Raw genomic sequence first — 23,965 nt, forward strand, 5'->3', positions numbered from 1 at the left:
TTGATAAATAGCAGTTCAGAAATATTAGTTTGTTCAATAGGAAATATTATCAATAAATAAACCACTGGTTTCTTTTACTTAGTTTATCTAGGCTACATTCAAATGCTAAATATTATAGGCCTTGGAATAAGTTCTGCATATTCATGTTTTCTTCTATATTGCTCTAAACAAAAAAAAATCAAGGGCAACCCAGGAGATGTAACTTGTGAGTTGAATTCATCAGAGCAATTTCCTCTGTGCTTCTTTGTTCTAACGTAAACCCACACTAGATCACACCTGCATCCAAGCAAATGGCTAATATGGGTTTTATTGGTACATTGAAAGCATATTAATCAGAATTTGAGAGGAGTTTCAAAATCTCTGTTTCATCCAACCTTCTTAATAAGCAGATGTTTGCAATCATCAAAGATACATCTTCAATTGTAACAATTTATTTGTTTCTGCAGCATTTAAGCTCTGGGAAAATTTACATAACAACATGTGACATATCAAATGCTTAAAGCCACCAACCATGGCAGCACAAATTACAGTCATTTTTCAACAGCCTATGCAAGGTGCACCTCTCCAGGCACTGGGCTGACTGTGTGCTGTGTTTGTTTCTGTGCTAAGACTCAGAACAGCAAGCACTTCTCTCTGAAAATGTTCAGTTTTGTTTCTGGGGAAACTATAATAACAGGATAAGAAAGGATATGTTTCTTACCCTCCGTAAGCTGGGATGGGAGGTGGGGGCGCAGCAGCACGGAAAGTGTTGTAGACTGTTCGGCCTCGCCCTCTGAGGTGAGCTCCTCTGTAAGCAGCAGCTGCTGTTGCGGCAGGGTAAGGAAAACCTGGCACTGTGGGAAAACAAAGAGAAGTGTCTTTAATTTGGTTAATTAATAAAAGTATTTTGTTTAAAAAGCTCATGGAACATAAATAAATAGTAAGTCTAAAATCGGTCAGGAAACACGCTCCCAGCTCAGAATAAAAATGGAAAGAAATACATTTGAGGAATTATTCTTGGGAAATGCAAATGAACACGTCGTGTTTGTTTGCTCAAAAATGCAAACCCATTTTAACATTCCAACTGTACGCGACTTGTCCGCATTAATACAGATTTATTAGTAGTTGCATATTTTTTCATTTAGTTTGTCTCTTTACATTGTTCGAATCGCTCACATATTTTGGTTATATATGCAGTTTAGTTACATTACTATTAATTCTATAAGCCATTGGTTATCTCTTTAGTTTCACCCCATTGGGTATATTTAAAAGGGACAGTACAGTCAAAATTAAATTGTCATGACTCATATAGAGCATACAGATTGGCTGCCGGTGATCAGGGGGCGGCATTGCACAAGCATTTCACCAGAAATGCTTGTGCAATGTTAAATGCCGACAGCATATGCTGTCAACACTTAGGGAGGTCGAGCGGACATGATTTGCTACAGCAAATCATGTCTGCTTGCCTCTTAATAAATCTACCCCTAAGTGTTTGAAAAAATGGTTAATTACATAGTTTAGGGTCAATTTAACATGGTGCAAACAGACATGATCCGCTATAGCGAATCATGTCCGCCGCACATCGATAAATGCCGACAGCTTACGCTCTCGGCATTTATCATTGCACCAGCAGTTCTGTGAACTACTGGTGCAATACCGCCCCTGCACATTCGCGGACAATCGGTCGCTAGCAGGGGGTGTCAATCAACCCGATCGTATCCGATCGGGCTGATTGCTGTCCGCCACCTCAGAGGTGGCGGACGAGTTAAGGAGCAGCGGTCTTAGGACCGCTGCTTCTTAAAGGGACATGAAACCCTAAATTTCTTCTTTCATGATTTAGAAAGAGTATGCAATTTTAAACAACTTAATTTAACTTAATTTACTACTATTATCTAATTTGCTTCATTTTCTTGATATAGTTTGCTGAAAAGCATATCTAGATAGGTTCAGTAGCTGCTGATTGGTTGCTGCACATAGATGCCTCTTGTGATTGGCTCACCCATGTGCATTGCTATTTATTCAACAAAGGATATCTAAAGAATGAAGCAAATTAGATAATAAAAGTAAATTGGAATGTTGTTTAAAATTGTATTCTCTACTTGAATCCTGAAAGAAAATTGTTGGGTTTAGTGTACCTTTAACTTCCGCTTCAGTCGGAACTGAAGCGGAGTTGGTCGGAAGCAGCATCCGCTGCTTCATAAATCGACCCCTTTGAATCCACTCCAGAATTGCAATGAATTGCTGCCACATAGCTGAATATGTCCGTACAGCCAATTAGAGGTGGCATATGTGTGTAACTGCCATTCATTGGCTTGTTTTGGAGCAGAACTTCATTGCCACTAACTAGGAATTTAAGGGGACATGAAAGTCAAAATTCAACAATCATTAGTGAAATCAGTGCAAAGCTCCGCAATATTTTATTTTGCACCCCATTAGGCTGAGGAGGAGGATAAAAAGGTAAACTGTACCATTCCCTTCCATGCCCCATAACTGCCTACCATACCCATAACTACACCACCTATCTTGTCCCCACCTGTAGAATACCTACAACTAAACCCGGAGTGTTTGCTTATCCATAATAAGGGTTCTGGAACAACCAATGGATCAAATGGAGCATACAATTTTATCTTTTATCAAATTTACTTAGTTTCTTTGGTATCTTTTATTAAAAAGCATACCCAGATAGGTTCAGGAGCAGAAATTCCCTACTGGGAACTAACAGCTTTTTGGTGCTACATACATATTTTCATTGGTTCTCCAGATGTGTTCAGCTCGTCCCAGTAGTGCATTGTTGTTCTGGACTGATTTTAACTATGTGTTTAAACCCTTTGAAGGTAAACACATTGTTATATACAAGCAATAATACAATAATAATATGTTCTAAAACATTACAGCTTTGTTGTTGCTAAAAACATAGATGAACACATCAGTGCAAGCAAGAATGCAACAATAAAATACTGTAATGTATTAGCTCATTTTATAATGCTTTTTCCATTCCCTTTAAATAATGCCTTATGAATAGAACTAAATGATCTTGAAGTTCAAGCTGTATTTTTTTGTTACATATCTTTTTTATATGATTTTACATTTATATTACTTTTACAGACTTATTCAACCAACTGAATATTTATAGAAATGCGGCACATGCAGTGCAGATAAGGATTCCAACCAGATTTTAGTGTCCACAATATTATTATTTATAGGGCATTACCCAGAATCCCTTGCTAGAGTGGGTAACCTGCAAGATTAGTCAGGTTGAGAGGTCGTGCGTGTGTGTGCGCGCTTTGTACTAAATTACTTGTGCCAATTGAATTTCTTCTGCATTATACATTTAACCACAGAGGCTGCCTGTAATATTTCTTAAGAACAAATCTAAAAAAAAACAATTCTGTTAAGGAAGGGAAATGAGAAAACAAAAAAAAAGACCATTTATGATCTGCTAAAAGCGATTGTGGCACAGCAGCAAGATAGATTACAAAAATCATGTAAGCCTATCTATTATCACCTGCCGCCCCAACCTTGTAGGCTTTACACAATACCTTTCAGCAAAGAACAGGGTTTACTGTAATTCTGGCAGGATTTAGATGTTGAGATATAGCATAAAACAGAATGTCAACACTTAGGCGCAATAGAGCATTTTGTTTAGGAAAAATAATGTGTCTACAAGCTGGGCTATGGTACCCTGTGTATCTGTAAATAAAAGACCGAGAGAGCTATTTATCAAAAATGGTTAATTAAATTTAAAAAAGGACACAATTTAACATGTTAAAAACAAGTCTTTTTGCATGAAAAAAGCTGAAGATTTTTACATTTATTTTGAAAAGGAAATGAATGTTTGTGCACAGTTATTCCTTAGGGATGAACTGCTCACTGGCTGATAATTACAGCTCCTAAAGTTCTATTGGTGGGTAGTGACATGCCCCACAAAAATATTTACTTTTATTTTATCGTAAGCACATCAGTGTTTAAATGCTCTTAAAGTTACAATTGTTCTCATTCATGCTATTATGTGCAAAAAAAATCACCATGATCTATTTAAATAACTTTAGAAGTAAAAATGCATGAAATGTATTGCTCTCTATGGCCAGCAGTTCTAGTATATATGATTGCGTTGAGCTTTTTGCGTTGATTTGTCTTCTGGACAGTGCAATTTCTAATGTGGTACACAGATTAGTTTATCTTTAAAACAAATCATAACAAATTAATGTCATTCATTCTTCCTGGAAGGTTAGAAATAGTTTACTTATTTATTGATCGATTGAACAAAGTCTTTGGGCTCCATATCTTAAAAGGCAGCGGGCAAGCATCTCAACTTGAGAGGTTATCTGATCGCCTTCCTGGCATATGGGCAGCTGATCCTGTTTGTCCACTGCCCATGTCCATGAACGAGAGTTGAATTATCAACTGACACTTCTTATGATGTTGAGAGAATTGCAAGTATAGGGCAGTTATAGACCACAGAACAAAGCATCAGCTATTGCAATGTCATTATTGAGCACAAACAAATAATTTGCATCCTATAAAAGACCTACAGTATCTCCAGGGACATTGTGTAACATTAAAGGAACAGTAAGTTCAAAATTAAACTCACAATTTTAATTTGTTTCTCTCTGTATCTTTGTTGAAGAGCAAATTTAGGCAGACTACTGGGAACTATATAAATGCATCTAGTGAGCCAATAACAAGGGGCATATGTTTATAGCCATCAGAATAAACTACCTATCAGTAGTGCATTGCTGCTCCTGATATACTTTTTTTTCTTTAATAAACAAAGGATACAGGAGAAGAAAAGCAAAATTAAAAACAGAAATAAATAAGAAAATTCTTTAAATTGCATGCTCTTTCTTAATCATGACATTTTTATTTTGACTTTATCTTTCCTTTAATGTAAAGCACATATCTATTATCATATAAATATGAGAACATATCCCTATTAAGACAAACAACTTTATAGGGCTCTACATGGCCCCAGAGTACAAAAGGGCAGGTGGACAAGGTGCCTGACTTTGGAACCTGTCCACCTCCCTTCATGGAGAACGGGCAATGGACACTGTATGTTCGTTGCCTGCATGTACCATTGTGCAAGGGTTTCCTTGTGCTATGCCAGCCCCTGCTTTTGTGAGACCAATTGTGCAAGAGCAGGGCCTGTTAATCACCCTGAACAAATGTGCTCTGGGTGTTTTCTCTACCATCTCAAAGGTAAAGAATATGGTAAAAAGCATTAGGCTGTTTCTTACATTGCAGAAAGCCGTCTCCCTGCCGCACAAAGCTAAAAAGCAGTATTCAGTGTCTTGTACATTAAACCCATAGTATTTTCATATAACACACTCAATATTCCAACCATAAACATAAAAAATAATACAATAAACTTATGTAAATAAAATAAATCTGCCAACCATTTTCCTTATCTCAAATGTTTTTGTATACAACATCTGACATATTCATGTCTGATCCTACCAATTATTTCTTATTTTGTAATTAACAAGTTTGTTCATCAGCTAGCAATACAGTTAAATCCACTCTGTTAATTTGATAATAAGAATTTGTAGTGATTAAACCCCTAAATCCACTCTGTTAATTGGATAACAAGAATTGAAAGAGATAAAATCTGTGACTTACAAACATAGATGAATGCTCATATATTATTAGAAACAAAAAAAGCTTCTACTGTGTCATTTTTTAATGGATCCTGGAGATTTTTTTTCCTCTTTTTAATGTTTTGCCAAAAATACTATTATTATTAAACATCTGCATTAAGATTTGGATGAATGTAAAAAAACACAGAATTTTCCTTATTCGTTGCATTTATCTGCATATAATAAATAAAGTAATCAAATGCATATGACAAAAAAATTAGTTAATCTGTTTATGCTACTAAAAACATTACTCTATAGATTGGGAGTTCTCAGGTAGTAGAGACTTTAAATTTACACTATTCAATAAAGTTCTAGCAATAGTTTGTATCAGTAGCGCTAGCTTGTACTTTTACTTAATTTAATTTAAAGTTGCTGTCCAGTGCATCCTCTGCCGACCCTTACATGTTCCCCAAAAATAGCGGACAAATGGATTATCGTTAACGAGTTGAGAACAATCCCATGAATTGGACAAAGCAATTTTTTTTGTGATGAATGATCAAATAGAACTTAGAAAGGAGTCAGTAGTAACTAACCATCAAATAGAACTTAGAAAGGAGTCAGTGGTAACTAACCATCAAATAGAACTTAGAATGGAGTCAGTAGTAACTAACCATCAAATAGAACTTAGAATGGAGTCAGTAGTAACTAACCATCAAATAGAACTTGTTGTCTGTGCACGGCTAGTTATTAGTATTGTTTTTAAGCAGTTTGGGTAAAAAAACTGACTGTAAATGTCTTTCATTAACATAAATATAATTTAATTTGATGACTACAGAACATTTACTAAGGATCAAATTGCAGCAAGCAATGCATTTCTAACAACCTTGTAACATGACTGCAACATTGACTGTGAAATACTTACAAAAAAAAAAATCTATTTTTTTCAGTGTCTTATGTTTTGAGTGTACAGAAAATCATGTGTTCAGATAGTTACCAGATATTGATACTATAAGTAATTTGGAAAGTAGTCTAAAATTGTTTGCTCTCTCTAAATTATGGATTTTTTTTTCTTTACTGTCTCTTTTAAATGTTTTCTTCAAATGTTTATGAATAAAATTATCTCCTTTTTTTAATGTTCTTTTATTATTGCAATAGAATATTTGGGTAAAAAAAAAAAAAAAAAAGAGTACTACACTATCAGCCAGATTACAGGTGGAGCGGTATGTAACGCATGTTTTACATGTTAAAAGTAAAACCTGACGTGCATAAAAATCCGAACTTAGAATATCATGCGTGTGTTAACGTATTCACCTATTTAAGTCAAAGGAGCAAAAAAGTGGGAAAAATGAATACCCTACTTGCACGCAAACCCAATGGCATATTCTCAATTGCGCTAACCCAAAATAAAAATATGAATATTTCACATTCTAATGTTCTTCACATAGCAGAATATGTTCTATTTATTCATAAATAAATATTTCTACATATATCTGATGGTATTTTGGTCCAATATTTATTTATACCTAAATATATATATATATGATTATATATAGGTAAAGATATATACAGATATGTACAGAACATTGGAATGTGAAATATTAACAGTAAATACACAGTTAAGGCTCCAGTGCACTTATATATATATATATATATATATATATATTTCTGTGTTTACAGTATATATATGTCTATAAATACATATATACACATATAAATACATATAAACATACATCTTTAGATCTGTATATGTATGTATCGTTATGTTAAAAGTTAAACCCTTTGTCTGCCTTTTATTTTTCTAACACCTGAGACCCAATATCTTTGAGCCCTCATAAATTTTTTGTGCAATATATTTTAATTAGATAGTGTTATTATGAGTGTAACTGTACTTTGTAGTGCATTTTTTATGTGTTTTAAGACCCTTTTTTGTTTTTCAAAACAGTTAACCAGGGTTCTGAAGATGAGGTAATCATTCTAGCGTAAATCGCAACTGTGCTCACGTATTCGCATTTACTTTCAAATTTTATAACGAGAGCTAAACCTGACTCATGCAAACACCCATGATAAATCCCTTTTCACGTATCAGTTAGAGTTTCTTTAGGGCCATGTCCATAACCACCCAAGATGTATTTGATGTTTTCATACTGCAAATGAATTGTAAATATCAATTTCAAAGGTTACTGTCTTACAAAATAGGAAATCAGGTTAGGAGTGATATGTTGTCATTGTATTTACACAATGTGCTGTGCGCACCACAGTTTAAATATCCATGTATTGAGCTTATTGAAATATACAATACATGCAACAAATATTGAGCAATGGGGTTTATTAAACATTAACAATTCACCAATTGTTTGACTAATGTAGAAACCTATAATGGAATGTCAAATATAAAAATATCTGGATTGGAAAATGTTAAATGTCCCATGTATTTTTGTAAATAAGAACATTTCCCAATATGTTAAAAAACAACAACACTATAAAGGAACAAACATGACATACAAGATAGCTAATTGTATAAGGAAGCTAATTGCTAAAATAATCATGAAACTAATGCCTTGTAGCTGTCACCTAGAGGAAGCTAAGTGGTGCACAACTTTATAAACACAAGATATTGAGGCTCACAGTAAATTCAGTCAGAATAAGACCTTAAGCAATCAGAAACTACTTAAAGTTCAATTAGAATGGAACTTCTCACAACACACAATAAATGCCATCAATTATTTCAGTCTGTTTGTTAAGTAGGTTTGTATCGATGGAACCTGAAGGTAATGGAATGAGAGGGTAATTCTAGCTTCTTTCTCCAACCATTCACGATATGATTTACGACCCAGACATTTTATAGAGAATATTTATTGGTGCTAGATGCATATGGTGCTAGACCAATTTCATATGTTTAATTAAGAGATTAAAATAATGACACAACAAATGATTTCTGGATTAACTAGTTCTATTTCTTAAGCAAGTGGATGTGTCTTTGCTAAATGTATTCACAGAATCTGCAATTACAACCTCCCTAAGGAACAGGTTTTATGACTTAGTTGCCCTCCTTAATCTAGTTCCTGTGTTTTCAGAAACTTTTTTACACCATGGTAGATTGACTTTGCAATCCTTATGTATTCTGAGCATTACAAAATCTTCTGTACGAAAGTGTGATCACAATAAACTGAGCATAATCCAACTAAACTTAAATTGCCTATTTTGAAATTTCATATTTAGTATATAAAAGCATTTCAATGAAATGCTTGAATTTGCTATTTTTTTCCTTCAAAATATAACAAAAATACACCATTTATTTTTAACCCCTTAGGGTTTGGCTTTGTGACATCCCGTGTTTATTTTATGATATAATTTTACACTGATAAAACAGGTTTACATCTTTAGTTCATGCGTCATATTTTCTCACATAAAAATATATCAATAGGGAATCTGTGGCATAACAATGGGCTAGATTACAAGTGGTGCAGTATTTTTTTCCCGCAATCGCAAAAACTCTGCTTGAGTTAAGCTTTTTGCACTAGTCGTGTTGCGTTCATATTACAAGTTCCAAAAAAAACTATATTATGCAAGCTGTAACCCGAATAGTGCAAAAATTCTAACTTAACTTTTCACGTGTGCGTGCATGTATTCCCCCATAGAAATCATTGGAGAAAAAAAAAGTAGAAAACAAACCTAACACTTGAGATCGAGCAAGTAGGGATGGGCGAATGTTTCGCAACATTCGAAAAACGGCACGAATTTTAACACATTCGTTCGTTCAAATCAAATTTTGAATGTTTACATAACATTCTAACATTAGATTTTCGAATGTTCGGTTTTGAATTTTACGATTACATTCGAAAATATTCAAATTCGAAAAATTTGAATTTAGATTGTAATAGTATTTCTAATGCTTTTTCTTTAAATGTAATATTCGAATTATGCAATATTCGAATTCGAAAAATTTGAATTTAGATTGTAATAGTATTTCTAATGCTTTTTCTTTAAATGTAATATTCGAATTATGCAATATTCGAATTCGAAAAATTCGAATTTAGATTGTAATAGTATTTCTAATGCTTTTAAATATAATATTCGAATTATGCAATATTCTATATGGAAACATTCGAAATGATATATTTGTATCTATTATGTATCAATTTACTAGATTCCCGCCCTAACACATGAACTATTCAACTTCTGAATAGTATTTGTTAAATAGAATGTTAAATTCGAAATTTCGAATGTGGACATTCGATATAATTATAAACATTCGAATTAGAAAGTGACATTCGAAAACTGTAAATAACATTCGATTTTCGAATTTTTAAGAATATTCGTTCTTATCGACATTCGAATTTAGAATTCGAATTTCGGTAATAACATTCGTTCTACATTCGAAATTCAAAAATTTACACATTCGCCCATCCCTACGAGCAAGCACAATAACATTTTCACATTCGCCATAGAAGTCAACGGAGAAAAAATAAATGCTGGGGAAAAAAAAACTAACGCCGATCGCGCAAACAACATAGCATATGCGCATTAGCAAATGAGAAATAGTTACAGTAAATACAGAGTTCAAATCTTTATTAAATATGAATATTGCATAAGTATGTTTTATCATGTTTTCATCTACTTAATGGCAAAGGGATCTAATGCACTTATATATACTGTATGTCTATATACATATACTGTATGTCTATATACATATACTGTATGTCTATATACATATACTGTATGTCTATATACATATACTGTATGTCTATATACATATACTGTATGTCTATATACATATATTGTATGTCTATATACATATACTGTATGTCTATATTCATATACTGTATGTCTATATATATATACTGTATGTCTATATACATATACTGTATGTCTATATACATATACTGTATGTCTATATACAATACTGTATGTCTATATACATATACTGTATGTCTATATACATAAACTGTATGTCTATATACATATACTGTATGTCTATATACATATACTGTATGTCTATATACATATACTGTATGTCTATATACAATACTGTATGTCTATATACATATACTGTATGTCTATATACATAAACTGTATGTCTATATACATAAACTGTATGTCTATATACATATACTGTATGTCTATATACATATACTGTATGTCTATATACATATACTGTATGTCTATATACATATACTGTATGTCTATATACATAAACTGTATGTCTATATACATATACTGTATGTCTATATACATATACTGTATGTCTATATACAATACTGTATGTCTATATACATATACTGTATGTCTATATACATATACTGTATGTCTATATACATAAACTGTATGTCTATATACATATACTGTATGTCTATATACATATACTGTATGTCTATATACATAAACTGTATGTCTATATACATATACTGTATGTCTATATACATATACTGTATGTCTATATACATAAACTGTATGTCTATATACATATACTGTATGTCTATATACATATACTGTATGTCTATATACATAAACTGTATGTCTATATACATATACTGTATGTCTATATACATATACTGTATGTCTATATACATAAACTGTATGTCTATATACATATACTGTATGTCTATATATATATACTGTATGTCTATATACAATACTGTATGTCTATATACATATACTGTATGTCTATATACATAAACTGTATGTCTATATACATATACTGTATGTCTATATACATAAACTGTATGTCTATATACATATACTGTATGTCTATATACATATACTGTATGTCTATATACATATACTGTATGTCTATATACATATACTTTTCCAACCCTCATTTACTCGCCACACATTTCACTCACTCTCAGCTCACTCTGCCTTATATCAGACACATTTCCCTTCTCCCTTACCTTCTGTCTTCATTCCCTCTCCTTTAGATTGTAAGCTTGAGAGCCTCTCTACCTGTAGGCCATTTTGTGTTTAAAGTGAACTACTACTGATTGTGCTCAAGGGCAGGGCGTTCCTCCCCTTTTGTATAACTCAATTATTGCACCTACAACTGTAATGTACCCCAATATTGTACTTGTTTGTTTGTCTGTGTGTTTAATGCATCCCTGTAATGTTCCATTATTTCTTGTATAGCGCTACGTAATCTGCTGGTGCTTTATAAATACCTGATAATAATACAAAAATGTGTACATATATATTTATGTGTTTATATGTGTATATGTCTGTAAATACATATATAAACATATAAATACATACATACATACATATGTACACATATATATATATGGATTATGCACTCTAATCGAGTAAGTTATACTAAGTCTTACTATGTATTCATACTATGTATTCATATTTAAAAAAAGCAGATTCAGTGTTTCTTCAAATACACTGTTACTTTATTTTGTGGTCAGATATATCCAAGGTTTCAGTCCACACTTGGGCCTTTCGCAAGGTGACTGACCCACTTTTAAACTCCTATTATATACACACCAATGATTAACCAATAATTGCCAGGTGATTTTCACCACACCTGTCTTCACATTTAACAACACCAGTATTTTAATTTTAACAGGGCCGGATTGGGCCGCCGAGATATCGGGAAAAATTACGGTGGGACGGCAGCTGCACAGGGCCAGATTGGGCCTCCACATAGACAAGATTTATGAGGCTCAAGCAGCTCAGCTGCAGATGCGGCCACCGCTCCACCTCCACTCGAATAGGTGCTAGGCAACGGCTGGCATTATGAAATTAGGAAAGGCAATTGTGTGAGAGTCAGGGGGCAGGGCGGAGATTCAAGGGGTGTGGAGGACCACCTATTAGTGAACATCAGTCACGTCGACATCGACTCTTGCAGGAGCGCGTCAGCACAGAACGTGTGGATTAGCTGCTCTGCGACTGGTGGGGGCCCGGGAAACTACAGGGCAGGTGGGGCTAACATTCACAGCAGCCAAGTGTGGAGGGGGGTGACACCACACACACCATCAAGCTAGTGAACGATAAAAGCTGAGATGAACAGAGACCTTCTGGACTTGGGATCTTCTTACCGGTAAGTTAATACAGCTTACTAGTTCACACTCACCCACTCACAGTCACCCTGAATCATCTGATACTCATACTGTAGACTAGTGTAATATGCATGGTCCATGACAACCTCCCCCCTTAGGAGTACTAGCAGACATTTCTGGCTGTTGGACTAATGCTTCTAAAACACAGAAATAAAATCAATTACAGCAGACACAAGATCCATTTTTGTATCTTCTTTATAAAATCTTAAGAAATGGTGTTATGTGGTGAGATCTGAAGCACTCAGGACCAAATAAAGTTAAAATTGCTACTTAATTGAACCTACTTAAAAAGAGTGTGTGCGTCTGTAGTATGGCTTGCAGGAACTACTATCTACTGAAAATGTATTAATGATTTTATTTTGGTGAATATTGCTGGGCTTGGGGGTGTGGGCTGGGCTGGAGGGGGTGGAACCGAGCCAGTCTAAACAAATTTCCAGGGCTGGTCTGATTTTCCAGTCTGGCCCTGAATTTTAAGGTTGTTGAAATATAGTACATAGATGAGTTAGCAGCTGATGGTTAATATAAGATGTATATATATATATATATATATATATATATATATAGAGAGAGAGAGAGACAGAGAGAGAGAGAGAGAGAGAGAGAGAGAGGGCTAGTACTCTAATAGGGACAGTCTGAGATCAAATCTTTTGGATAGGTGCAAACAATCTAACCTTAGTCTACATCTTGCTTAGAGGGTATCTCCTTCAAATCCATAGTGGTCATTAATTAAATGGTCAATGCAGGGTATACTAGAGTCTGCATGATGTGAGAAGTACACCTTGTACTAATAGTATTACTTGCAGTGTTAATATACTAGGAGCATGTAATAGCAGGCATACAGAAGTATACAGAATTGCTGTGTAGAATATAGGGCCCCCAATATGGGTCTAATTGTAGTAGATAAAGTTCTAGCTGAAAATGTTATGGTGCTTTTGCAATATGAGATTAAGACTAGTTATGCTAGCATTAGATATCTACAGCTAGAGGGCCTTTAGTATAAGACAGGGAGAGTTGTAGAGTGGTATATGTTAGAGGATCTTCATATACAATATAGTAGCGCTATGTAAGGCGTATGGCATAAACTAGGATTCTATTGCTTGGAGCATCCAAATTGCTACATGGGGGTACGATATCAAAATGGGATCTATGGGAGGAGTCCCCAAGTATTGAAATTATGGAGCTGCCATAATAGCAGGAGCACACCTATATGTTCAATTTGTATTTGCCTTGTCAAACATCCTGTAGGTATCCAGTGAGGATAAAAAGAATACTTATAGAATTCCAATAATGTGTGCAGATGAAGCCTCCTAAGTTAGTTTATATAGTGTATGGGGGTTAGTCAGGAGGGAAGGTATGCATTCAAATCTATCTATGCTAATAGCTATAGGCTGTTACAGCACAATCAAACTTTGACTTTCAGATCTAAACACAAACTGTAAACCAATATATGATGATATAGATTACACTCTAGTGAAACATGTAGAAACTACAGTGTCTAAGAAAAATAAAACAGAACTATTATGCAGATCATTGGATAAAGCTAGTTAAGGCCAAGAAAAAAAAAAGAAAAAAAATAAATAAAATAAAAACAGACCCACATCTGGAGAGATTAAGTATAATAAACGTTTCTTCAGGGTTACCCAAACCCAATGAGGGAAAGGGTAGAATTTGGTCAACCCACACCAAAGGCAGGGACACATCCTACATTCCAAGAGTCACTGGGTAGTCCCAAGAGTCTAAACAACCTTAGGACAATATGGTTTCGGACATTGTGGTACAGATTAATTAAGGTGGTGCCAGTTAGTAATTGCGGGCCAGCCCAAATCCATGTGCTGGTATTTTGTATCTTCTTAAGTCTGCCCGTTAGTCCATACCTCTCCTGTAAAGCGGGTGACTGATCGCAAATGTTCTTAATTCTGGGATCGTTGTTAAGACTCATCAGGAGGCCTTCCATATTATCTTGATTTCTGTTTGGAGTAAAATCCACCTGGTATCTCTCATCCAGTATGGCAAGAGTATAGTTATCAGAGGTAGGTCTTTTTACAAGTTGGAGAGCAAGATTTTGCTCCTTTAGCCCAAAGGTCCCATGTATGCTGGCGTCTATGTTTTCAGTGATAAGATAGTGTTCATTTGTGATGTTTTGAAATTCTATGCTGCACGTGCTAACTACTGACTCATCCATTTTTTAAGTATGCAGCTTCCTTCTTCCCCGCTTGTAGTCCTGATAGTTAGCGCGATATGGGAGCTATCATTATTAGTGTCATGTGCTCTTACAGCTCTAAGCAGGCCAGAGAGATCCTCATAGTCACGGGACATCTGACGATCCAGGTCCTCAAGTAGGGCCCGCACCTGCACAGCAAAATGCTCCTCCATGTGTAAATAGTAAATGCAAAGTCCGCCTGATAGTTGCTGCACCCTCCGGTAGACTTGAATATTATATACCGCTCTACCCGGTTATCCCTCAAACCAGGAGGGGGGGGGGTAGATGTTACTGTGAAATAGGCAGCAGTAGTTCTTTTAAGTTGTGCTCGATTCTATCTCCCAAAAGTGATATCGCTAGGATCAAGAATGACGCCTCGTGAGGCATGTACAATTTTTATAGCATAAACTAAGAAAATAGTTAGTAAAAAACTTTACTTTTGCAAATAGTAAGAGGAGCTAGGTAGTTGTGCTTCTGATCCTGTCTGCAGCTTAGCCACGCCCCCATATTACCTTGTTTTGATGCTTGGTTTCTTTACATGTCACAATGAATACCGTGAAGGTTATAAGATTTATGGATTAAAATAAGCAACAATAAAAACTAAAAAGAAATTAAAGAGTGATCTATTCCCTTTCTATTTAAAAGAGGAATAACTTCCTTCTTTTGAAATCTTTTCTGAAATTTTTGGTTTTTCATATATATATACATTCAAATACATATTTAGCAATGTACATGTGTATATATCTCTATGTTAAAGTACTGTGATCTCATATATTTGAACCCTTATAACTTTTTTGTGCAATATTTAAAAAAATATATATATTTGACAGTGTTAATATGAGTGTAACTGTACTTTGTAATGTATTTTGTATGTGTTTTGTGCATTTCTTTTTTCGGAGAACAGTTAACTACATCTCTGAGATCGTGGTAAGGATTGAAGCGTAAATGGCGATTGCGCTAGTGTAATCGTGATTTTGCTCAACTTTTAATAGTGCAATTAAAAAGGCTAGTGAAAAGACGATATTGCTTGCACAAAACAGTGTGCCCCTAACTTGTAATCCAGCCTAATGTGTGGAATTAAAAATATTTATTGCTTACTTCTTCATAAGAAATTAACTGAACATACTTTTGAAGTTATGCATTTTTATTATTTATTTCTTTGTTTAGTCAGTTCATATGTATGTAGACTTATATTATTGTATGGGTTTAACAGACTCTCTAAATATTACATTGGATATTAAAGTCAAATTTAACTTTGAAACCTTTATGTATTCTCACCATATGATACATATGTTTGGCATTACTATTGCTCAGATTATTGTTTGAATTATTGTACTGATTGAGTGTAAAATAGAATATAATTTTGTAATTTTAGTTTATTTTTTACCTGTTTAATTGGAGTGTAGATTTATATCACTTTGTGTTATACTGAGAGGAGGGGGGGAGAAAAAAGAGATAAGATAGATAGAAATATAGGTAGCTAGATAGATAAATAATAGATAGATGGATGTTCATTATGGTCTTCATTGTATTACATTTTGTCTTATAGAACAAAATATACACAAAATGCTAGTAGAAAGTGAAAACTGTGTCAAGTCTTCTGAAACAAATACATACACAGGACTTATTGCCCTGAAAGAGTCATTTATGTATTTGTGTTTCTGATTTAAACAACATGTTTCTATCTAATGATTCATGCAATTTTCTCCTGGGGTTTCCCTGAATATATTTTTTTCAGAACCATGGAGAGCAGCCAGTACAAGGATTTGGCATCAAACCATTATTTAGTAGATTGGTTATGCAAAAACAGTTTTTAAAGGTTTTCCTGGAACCAGTTACTAGATCCAAATACAAAATGCACATTCATGCACACTAAGACACTAGAACCCTTAAGAAATCCCAACATAAAGGGGGCACTTTTTAAAATGTAACTGTACAACGTAATCCCAAACAATCTCATAGTTATGTTTATATTTTGTATATTTATTTGCATTCAAGAAAGCAACCCAAAAACATGATATTACAGAATATTTCCCTCTAAGCATTATTCGAAATGTACATCTGAAATAACATGATTTGTTCATTTTGTCTGTTTAACTAAAACCTGCATTAAAGATGTTTACTATCAGGCAAAGACAATAAAATCTCCAGTGTAGTTATACAACCTCTAAAACATTGTGTCAATGCACAGAAAAAATAGGAAGAAAATACTTTAGGGTTGTAAACTGCATATTAAAGTTTTAGTGCTGTGGGATAGATGGGAGAGTGGCAGATGCAAAACACAACGGGGGGGATGATTCAACATCAAACCCATAAAAGTATACAAGCACTTTAATGGGCAATTATTCTTGTCGTTGGTGCTCTGGTTGAAATTTGCATGAGAATGCCATATGCGTGAAGAAAGGTGTGCCATCAAATGAATGTATGAATACATATTATGCATTGTGTAGCAACCTGTGATCTGCTCACAGTAAGACATCTCCTCTACCCAATGCATCCCTTGCATTGTAGACTTTAATGATGTATCTGGGTCAAAGCAGTGTGAAGTTAATTTGTGATGAGATGTTTGAACCATAACAAAAAAAAAATAATTTTTGGATCAGAATCTGAAACAATATTCCTGCTATTTGTTCTCTTGCTTGAGAACACCTATTGGGACACTCTATCAGAGAAGCTGGACAGTAAATTAGAAATAAGGTATAATAATCGGTAGCCCGCTGTGGCAGGATTCATAAAATACTTTGTTTCATACTGATTGACAATATCAGCAGCTAAAGAGGGGATTCTGCAGATGTTCAAAAAGCTGATATGAGTTTTTGAGATGACATGCAGATATTTTATCTTGTAAAAGAAAGAATTTATGAAAATTAAAGCTTTGAGCAACACAATTATTCAAGCCTTGTTTATTTAACAGTGAATAAAAATATATCTTTTTTTTTTTAATTATGGAGTATGGAACTGCTATAACTATATCAGATTCTGAATAATATTGATTTATTTTAAGCAGTATAACATTTTCTGAGTCATTTATAGTCTCTACTGCGATACGTAAAAATTAATTATGAATTTTCCATCACACTTGTGAACTAATTTAAAAGAAAAACTATCTATAGGAATATGAGACATGCTTATCTGTCAACATAGAAGATTATCTAAGCCACTTATAATTCTGGTTTATTGGTCAATGATATATGTGTTTGATATAATTAAAACAATATTTTTGTGATTGCATTACAAATTGAGTATATTTTCCCCAGAATGTTGCCCTGGGAATGTGTAAATCTGCGGTTTGACTTTATATTTTATATTACATTCATAGTATTCTCATTTAAATTGCATTGAAGAGGAAAACAATTTTTTTTTTAATTAATGAACAAGTCTAATCACCATTCTACATATGGAGGACTCATTTTTCACTGTTCATTTTTTCAGTGTAATCTCAAAACTGACATAACAGAAGAGCAAAAGCAATAAATCTGCACCTATTTGTTTCTTTATAATTCATATTGCAGTGAATTACATTGGCTTGTTGTCGCACTCCATTAAAACATGCAAAAGCGTTGATAAAAAATATTATGAAAGAGAAGATGTGTTTCTTCACGACTCAGTGTTACAATTTGTTTTGCAAAAAGACAATAAATGACTAGTAGATTGTCCCACAGCCTGCTTCACGCTGGGCGATTAGTGATTAATTACCTTCCTGCAAATTGACATGCCACAAGGAAATTGACACAGCCCTGATTAATTAACTTTTTATGTGAGATAGTTATTTACAAAACATTGCCCACTGTAATTGAATCCTTTTACACAAAGTCACGGTAGCAAGGTTTTAGTCAAACACAGATTAGCCCAAATTTCAGTGTTAATCTTGTATGGCAATTGTTCCTTTTTTTGCAGTGAGGTTAAGAAGAAAAACAAATATTTTTTTGTATGAATCTATGTAGAAATCAGCCAAGGCAATCTCACGGAATATGTACTAACAAAGAAACAGCATGATACAGAGACAATATTAATATTCTGTCTGTTCTTTTCTTCTCAGTGGTAGGTCACAATTCTGACCCTGCTTGCAAAATATCAATAGTTATAATTGCAACGAAGTAAAGCGATTCTGGGCAGGTTGTGATACTTGTTATTGGAACTGCATATAAGAATTCAACATAATAGTTGTACATGAGACTGAGAGACCAGAGAAGCAGCAACCTTTGTACTTCTGAGCTATGTACAACATCTCTGCATATTTTCCACTTGTGCGATCAACCCTAACTTGCAACCTGAAGAGCATGCTGATATTTTTAAGCAAAGGATAGTAGGAGTTTTGTTTAATAGGATCTATTCAGCATTGAAACTATGATACACAGTAAAATACAACACACATTACTTAGAAAGCACTGAAGAAGACAGAAGTGATTTTATACCTTAAAAAATAAAAATAAAAGAATAGAAATATATATTTAAAAAATCCCTTTTCACTGGTTGGAATGCAAATGATTAGAAAAGATGTGCAAACGGTCTTCAGGGAGGTTTTCAAATCCATGACCATGAAAAACCATTTTAAAGAAATGTCATTATAATCTTTTCCAGGGACCTTGCTCCAAATTTGTCAATGATTCCCATTAATAGACTTTTACAGGGTTATGACAATCCATCAAAAACACTATTCAAACATATTTTTCTTGGAACTTCTGTTGCTTCTTATTTCATAGCCTTGACCTCTTGTATATTTTGGAAAGGGTTAAGGTTAGCTTGCATTAAAGGTTTTGGTAGTAAGAGAGTCATAAGTACAAAGTAAGAATAGGTGCATTATTATTGTGATATTGGAAAATTTGCAGGTCAAATTACCAACCTACAAACAATTCTTTAATCTGATAAAGTAATTTGCTGTGTCACATGAAGTACCACTCACTTATATAGAAATATTACTGCATTGCTGATAAATTTCTGTCCATATTGGTACTGAGTACTTTTTTGGGCTGTTGTTGATGTTGGGTCTATTCTTGTTTGTTCTAAAAATCTTTTTTTTTTTTAAGCAGATTTCAGATTAATTTGCTTTTTGTTAAATAACCACCACAAATAAATTTATAGTATTAAATTGTACTGAATTTTTTCTCAAAGTATTAATAGCAAGACAATTTAACCAAAGTATAAATTTGTATACACAATATGAATAATCTCTCCCTGATTAGAAAGAAAATGACAAAGAAATTCCAATATCGGACAGATTTGTCAATATGTTTTTTCCAGTGATCACAATCCCAAAATTGATTTGGCTGATAAAAAGCCTCAGCTGTAAACATGTTTTCAACTGAAAACCTGCTAAGTTCTTGTTATCGTATTCAAAACTGGGAAGAGAAACATAAGTGAAAAATAAATGTCCATTTGCACCTCTAAAAACTACTTTACAGGTGTTTGCATTGATCCCTTTATACAGCGTATATTTACTTGTATAAAATTAAACTTTTGTCTTCTGAAACCATCCTAATAAGTTTTAAACCATCTGAATTCCTTTGTTATATTAGCATGATGGGTATACTGCACATGTTTTCTCAATGATTGAAGGAATATCATTTAAGAAAGTGGTTGCAACTTATATCATCTTCTATAATGGGATTTTAATAGTTCACTTATTGTAAATTATCAAACGTCTAAGTAACAATAGGTATAGTATTTATAATATGGCCAAGGTTCTGATTCTAAATGCAATGACAGGTTGAAAAAAAATATAAGTATTTTAAGCACCTTGTAATATTTGTATTACTGCAAAAAGATGGAGTCAAACTGTTTTATATATTTTGTAAGAAAACACATCCTAAAAATCTTGGTTGTAAACAAACAAGATCATGATAGCACAACTGCTGATAGAAAGCTGATTAAAAAAATAAAGTACTGTCCACTACAATCACAAAAATGTAATCGGTTCAAACTGAGAAATGTACCTATCGGTGTCAAAAATATAGCAAAAAGAATGACTGATATATTGAGATCAAGGCCTTGTTTTAAAATATATATATTTAGTTTTTGGATCCAAGCACTCACTGTAGGTGTGTGTTGCCTGGGTGCACTCTATGGTAGATAGGCAGAAACTTTCATGAAAAGAAGATGCACTCACAGGACTTAATTAACACAAAATGTATTAATAGTTCATCAATTCAGTCAGTCAACGTTTCGGTCCTCACAGGGACCTTTATCAAGACTGTTTCTCAGTAAGAGTGTATGTTGTATTCCGCTAAACTCTCTTACTGAGAAACAGTCTTGATAAAGGTCCCTGTGAGGACCGAAACGTTGACTGACTGAATTGATGAACTATTAATACATTTTGTGTTAATTAAGTCCTGTGAGTGCCTCTTCTTTTCATGAAAGTTTCTTTATATATATATACTATATATATATATATATATATATATATATATATATATATAGCGAATAGAAAACAGCACTCTCTGGTCTTAAAAGCAAATAAATTACTTTTATTCGGTAACGTTTCGGGTAATGCTCCCCTTCATCAGACCCTATATATATATATATATATATATATATATACACACTATCTGTTGTCCGTGGCTTGCTCGTATGGATTTGGGGATTTCTAAAAATAGGGAAAACCGCAACCACTTGCAACAACACGCCCTCACATGTGTGCCCGTTTGGGTTGCACACTCGCTGACATGAACTTTGTGAGTTTTCATTCATTCTCTGTGTTTCTCATACATGGGCACCAATCAGCTAAGTTGTGGGTTGGGCGTTCGTCCAGCACATCAAAAATATGTTATTATTATTCTGTTTACAATTACTTTAATATTACATTGTTATTATAAATTATGACTCAACTGTAAGATGTGAAAAAAGACTACAAATGTTTGTGGTGATCTCAATATCTTGAGAACTTCTTGAAGTTAGGAGCAAGAAATTTGGCATGTAAACTTACTTTATAATGAAGATTTTAAATTTAAATTTTTACTTTTCTAACAGTTTTTGAGATATAGGTATTTTCATAAATAACCCTCCCCCCTTTTGACCCCCCTTAAGTGGATTTTTGGGAAATGATAACACATGTGTTTCTTTATTTTTAAAGGAGAATGTAAATACCATTTTTCATGTCTGTAACATCTTTGGTTACTGAGATATAGGTATTTACATAAATAAGCCCCCCCCCCTTTGACCCCCCCAAGTGGATTTTTGGGAAATGATAAAACACATGTTTCTTTATTGTTAAAGGAGAATCTAAATACCGATATTCACATATGTAACATCTTCGGTTACTGAGATATAGGTGTCTTCATAAATAAGCCCCCCTTTGACCCCCCTTAAGTGGATTTTTGGGAAATGGTAAAACAACTGTTTCTTTATTTTTCAAGGCGAATCAAAATACCAATTTTCATGTCTGTAACATTGTCAGTTTTTGAGATATAGGTATCCTCCTAAATAAGCCACCCCTTTTGACCCCCCTTAAGTGGATTTTGGAGAAATGGTAAAACACGTGTTTCTTTACTTTTCAAGGAGAATCTAAATACCAATTTTAACGTTTGTAACATCTTCGGTTTTTGAGATATAGGTAGCCTCATGAAAAAATGCACCCACATTGTTCACCCCTTTAGGGGCGTAATTTTCAAAAATCCTTCCTTAGTAGGTGCCTACATCATAAAAACAATGAACCTTCCAAATGTCACGTTCCTAGATCAGTTTGAGCTGGGCGTTGATGAGTCAGTCAGTCATTCAGTCAGTCAGGACTTCTTTTTATATATTTATATAGTGGAAAGTACCCTCTCGTTTATATTTTGTACTGTAGATACCTTAGACACTGACCTACATTCTTGTTGCTGATGAAGTTTGTGCTAATTGTTATAATTACACAAATGAAATGAAACAGTGGAAAGTTTGATTTACCTATTAATAAATTTGGTTGACAAATGATATCAATGTACATTTGTGAACAGATTAATATGTGTATTTTGACATAGATCAATAGGGAAACAATTCAACCTCTATTTAATTTAGCTGCCTTTTAGAATAGAAGCAGAGCAGAGGTAGTTCGATGACACATTGATGGATAGAGAAAGGTATCTATCTACGGTCTAGCTATGATAGCGATGAGGTTGCAGTGGTGATGTTACAGTGATTAAGTTACAGTAATAAGGTTACAGTGATGAGGTTATAGTGTTCAGTTTACAGTGATGAGGTGATAGTGGTAAGGATACAGTGATGAGGTTACAGTGATGAGGTTAACGTTATGAGGGTACAGTGATGAGGATACAGTGATGAGGATACAGAAATGAGGATACAGATATGTGGTTACAGTGATGAATATACAGTGATAAGGTAACAGTAATGATTTTACAGTGATAAGGTTACAGTGATGAGGTTATAGGGATGAGGTTATATCAATGAGGTTACAGTGATGAAGTTACAGTGAAGAGGTTAAAGTGATGAGATTACAGCGATGAGGTTATAGTGATGAGGTTACAGTAATAAGGTTATATTAGTGAGGTTACAGTGATGAGGTTATATTAATGAGGTTACAATGATAAGGTTAAATTAATGAGGTTACAGTGATTAGGTTATATTAATGAGGTTGCAGTGATAAGGTTATATTAATGAGGTTACAGTGATTAGGTTACAGTGATGAGGTTACAGTCATGAGGTTACAGTCATGAAGTTAAAGTGATGAGGTTACAGTGATGAGGTTATAGTGATGAGGTTATAGTGATATGGTTATATAGTGATGAGGTTGCAGTGATGAGGTTATAGGGATGAAGTTACAGTGATAAGGTTACAGTGATGAGGTTATAGGGATGAGGTTATATCAATGAGGTTACAGTGATGAAGTTACAGTGAAGAGGTTAAAGTGATGAGATTACAGCGATGAGGTTATAGTGATGAGGTTACAGTAATAAGGTTATATTAGTGAGGTTACAGTGATGAGGTTATATTAATGAGGTTACAATGATAAGGTTAAATTAATGAGGTTACAGTGATTAGGTTATATTAATGAGGTTGCAGTGATAAGGTTATATTAATGAGGTTACAGTGATTAGGTTACAGTGATGAGGTTACAGTCATGAGGTTACAGTCATGAAGTTAAAGTGATGAGGTTACAGTGATGAGGTTATAGTGATGAGGTTATAGTGATATGGTTATATAGTGATGAGGTTGCAGTGATG

The 23,965-nt window shown here is 33.8% G+C and overlaps 1 protein-coding gene across 1 annotated transcript in view; it reads right to left on the bottom strand.

Annotated features, from left to right (window-relative positions):
• The window catches only part of RBFOX1 (RNA binding fox-1 homolog 1), an 874,306-nt gene that overhangs the window by 167,478 nt on the left and 682,863 nt on the right, over nt 1-23,965 (bottom strand). The window contains exon 8 of the mRNA XM_053694366.1: nt 701-833. Within this exon, the coding sequence (XP_053550341.1) occupies nt 701-833 (133 nt within the window). The remainder of the gene's footprint in view (nt 1-700; nt 834-23,965) is intronic.

This window comes from Bombina bombina, chromosome 11, assembly GCF_027579735.1.
Source record: "Bombina bombina isolate aBomBom1 chromosome 11, aBomBom1.pri, whole genome shotgun sequence".
In the NCBI taxonomy this organism is placed as follows: domain Eukaryota; kingdom Metazoa; phylum Chordata; class Amphibia; order Anura; family Bombinatoridae; genus Bombina; species Bombina bombina.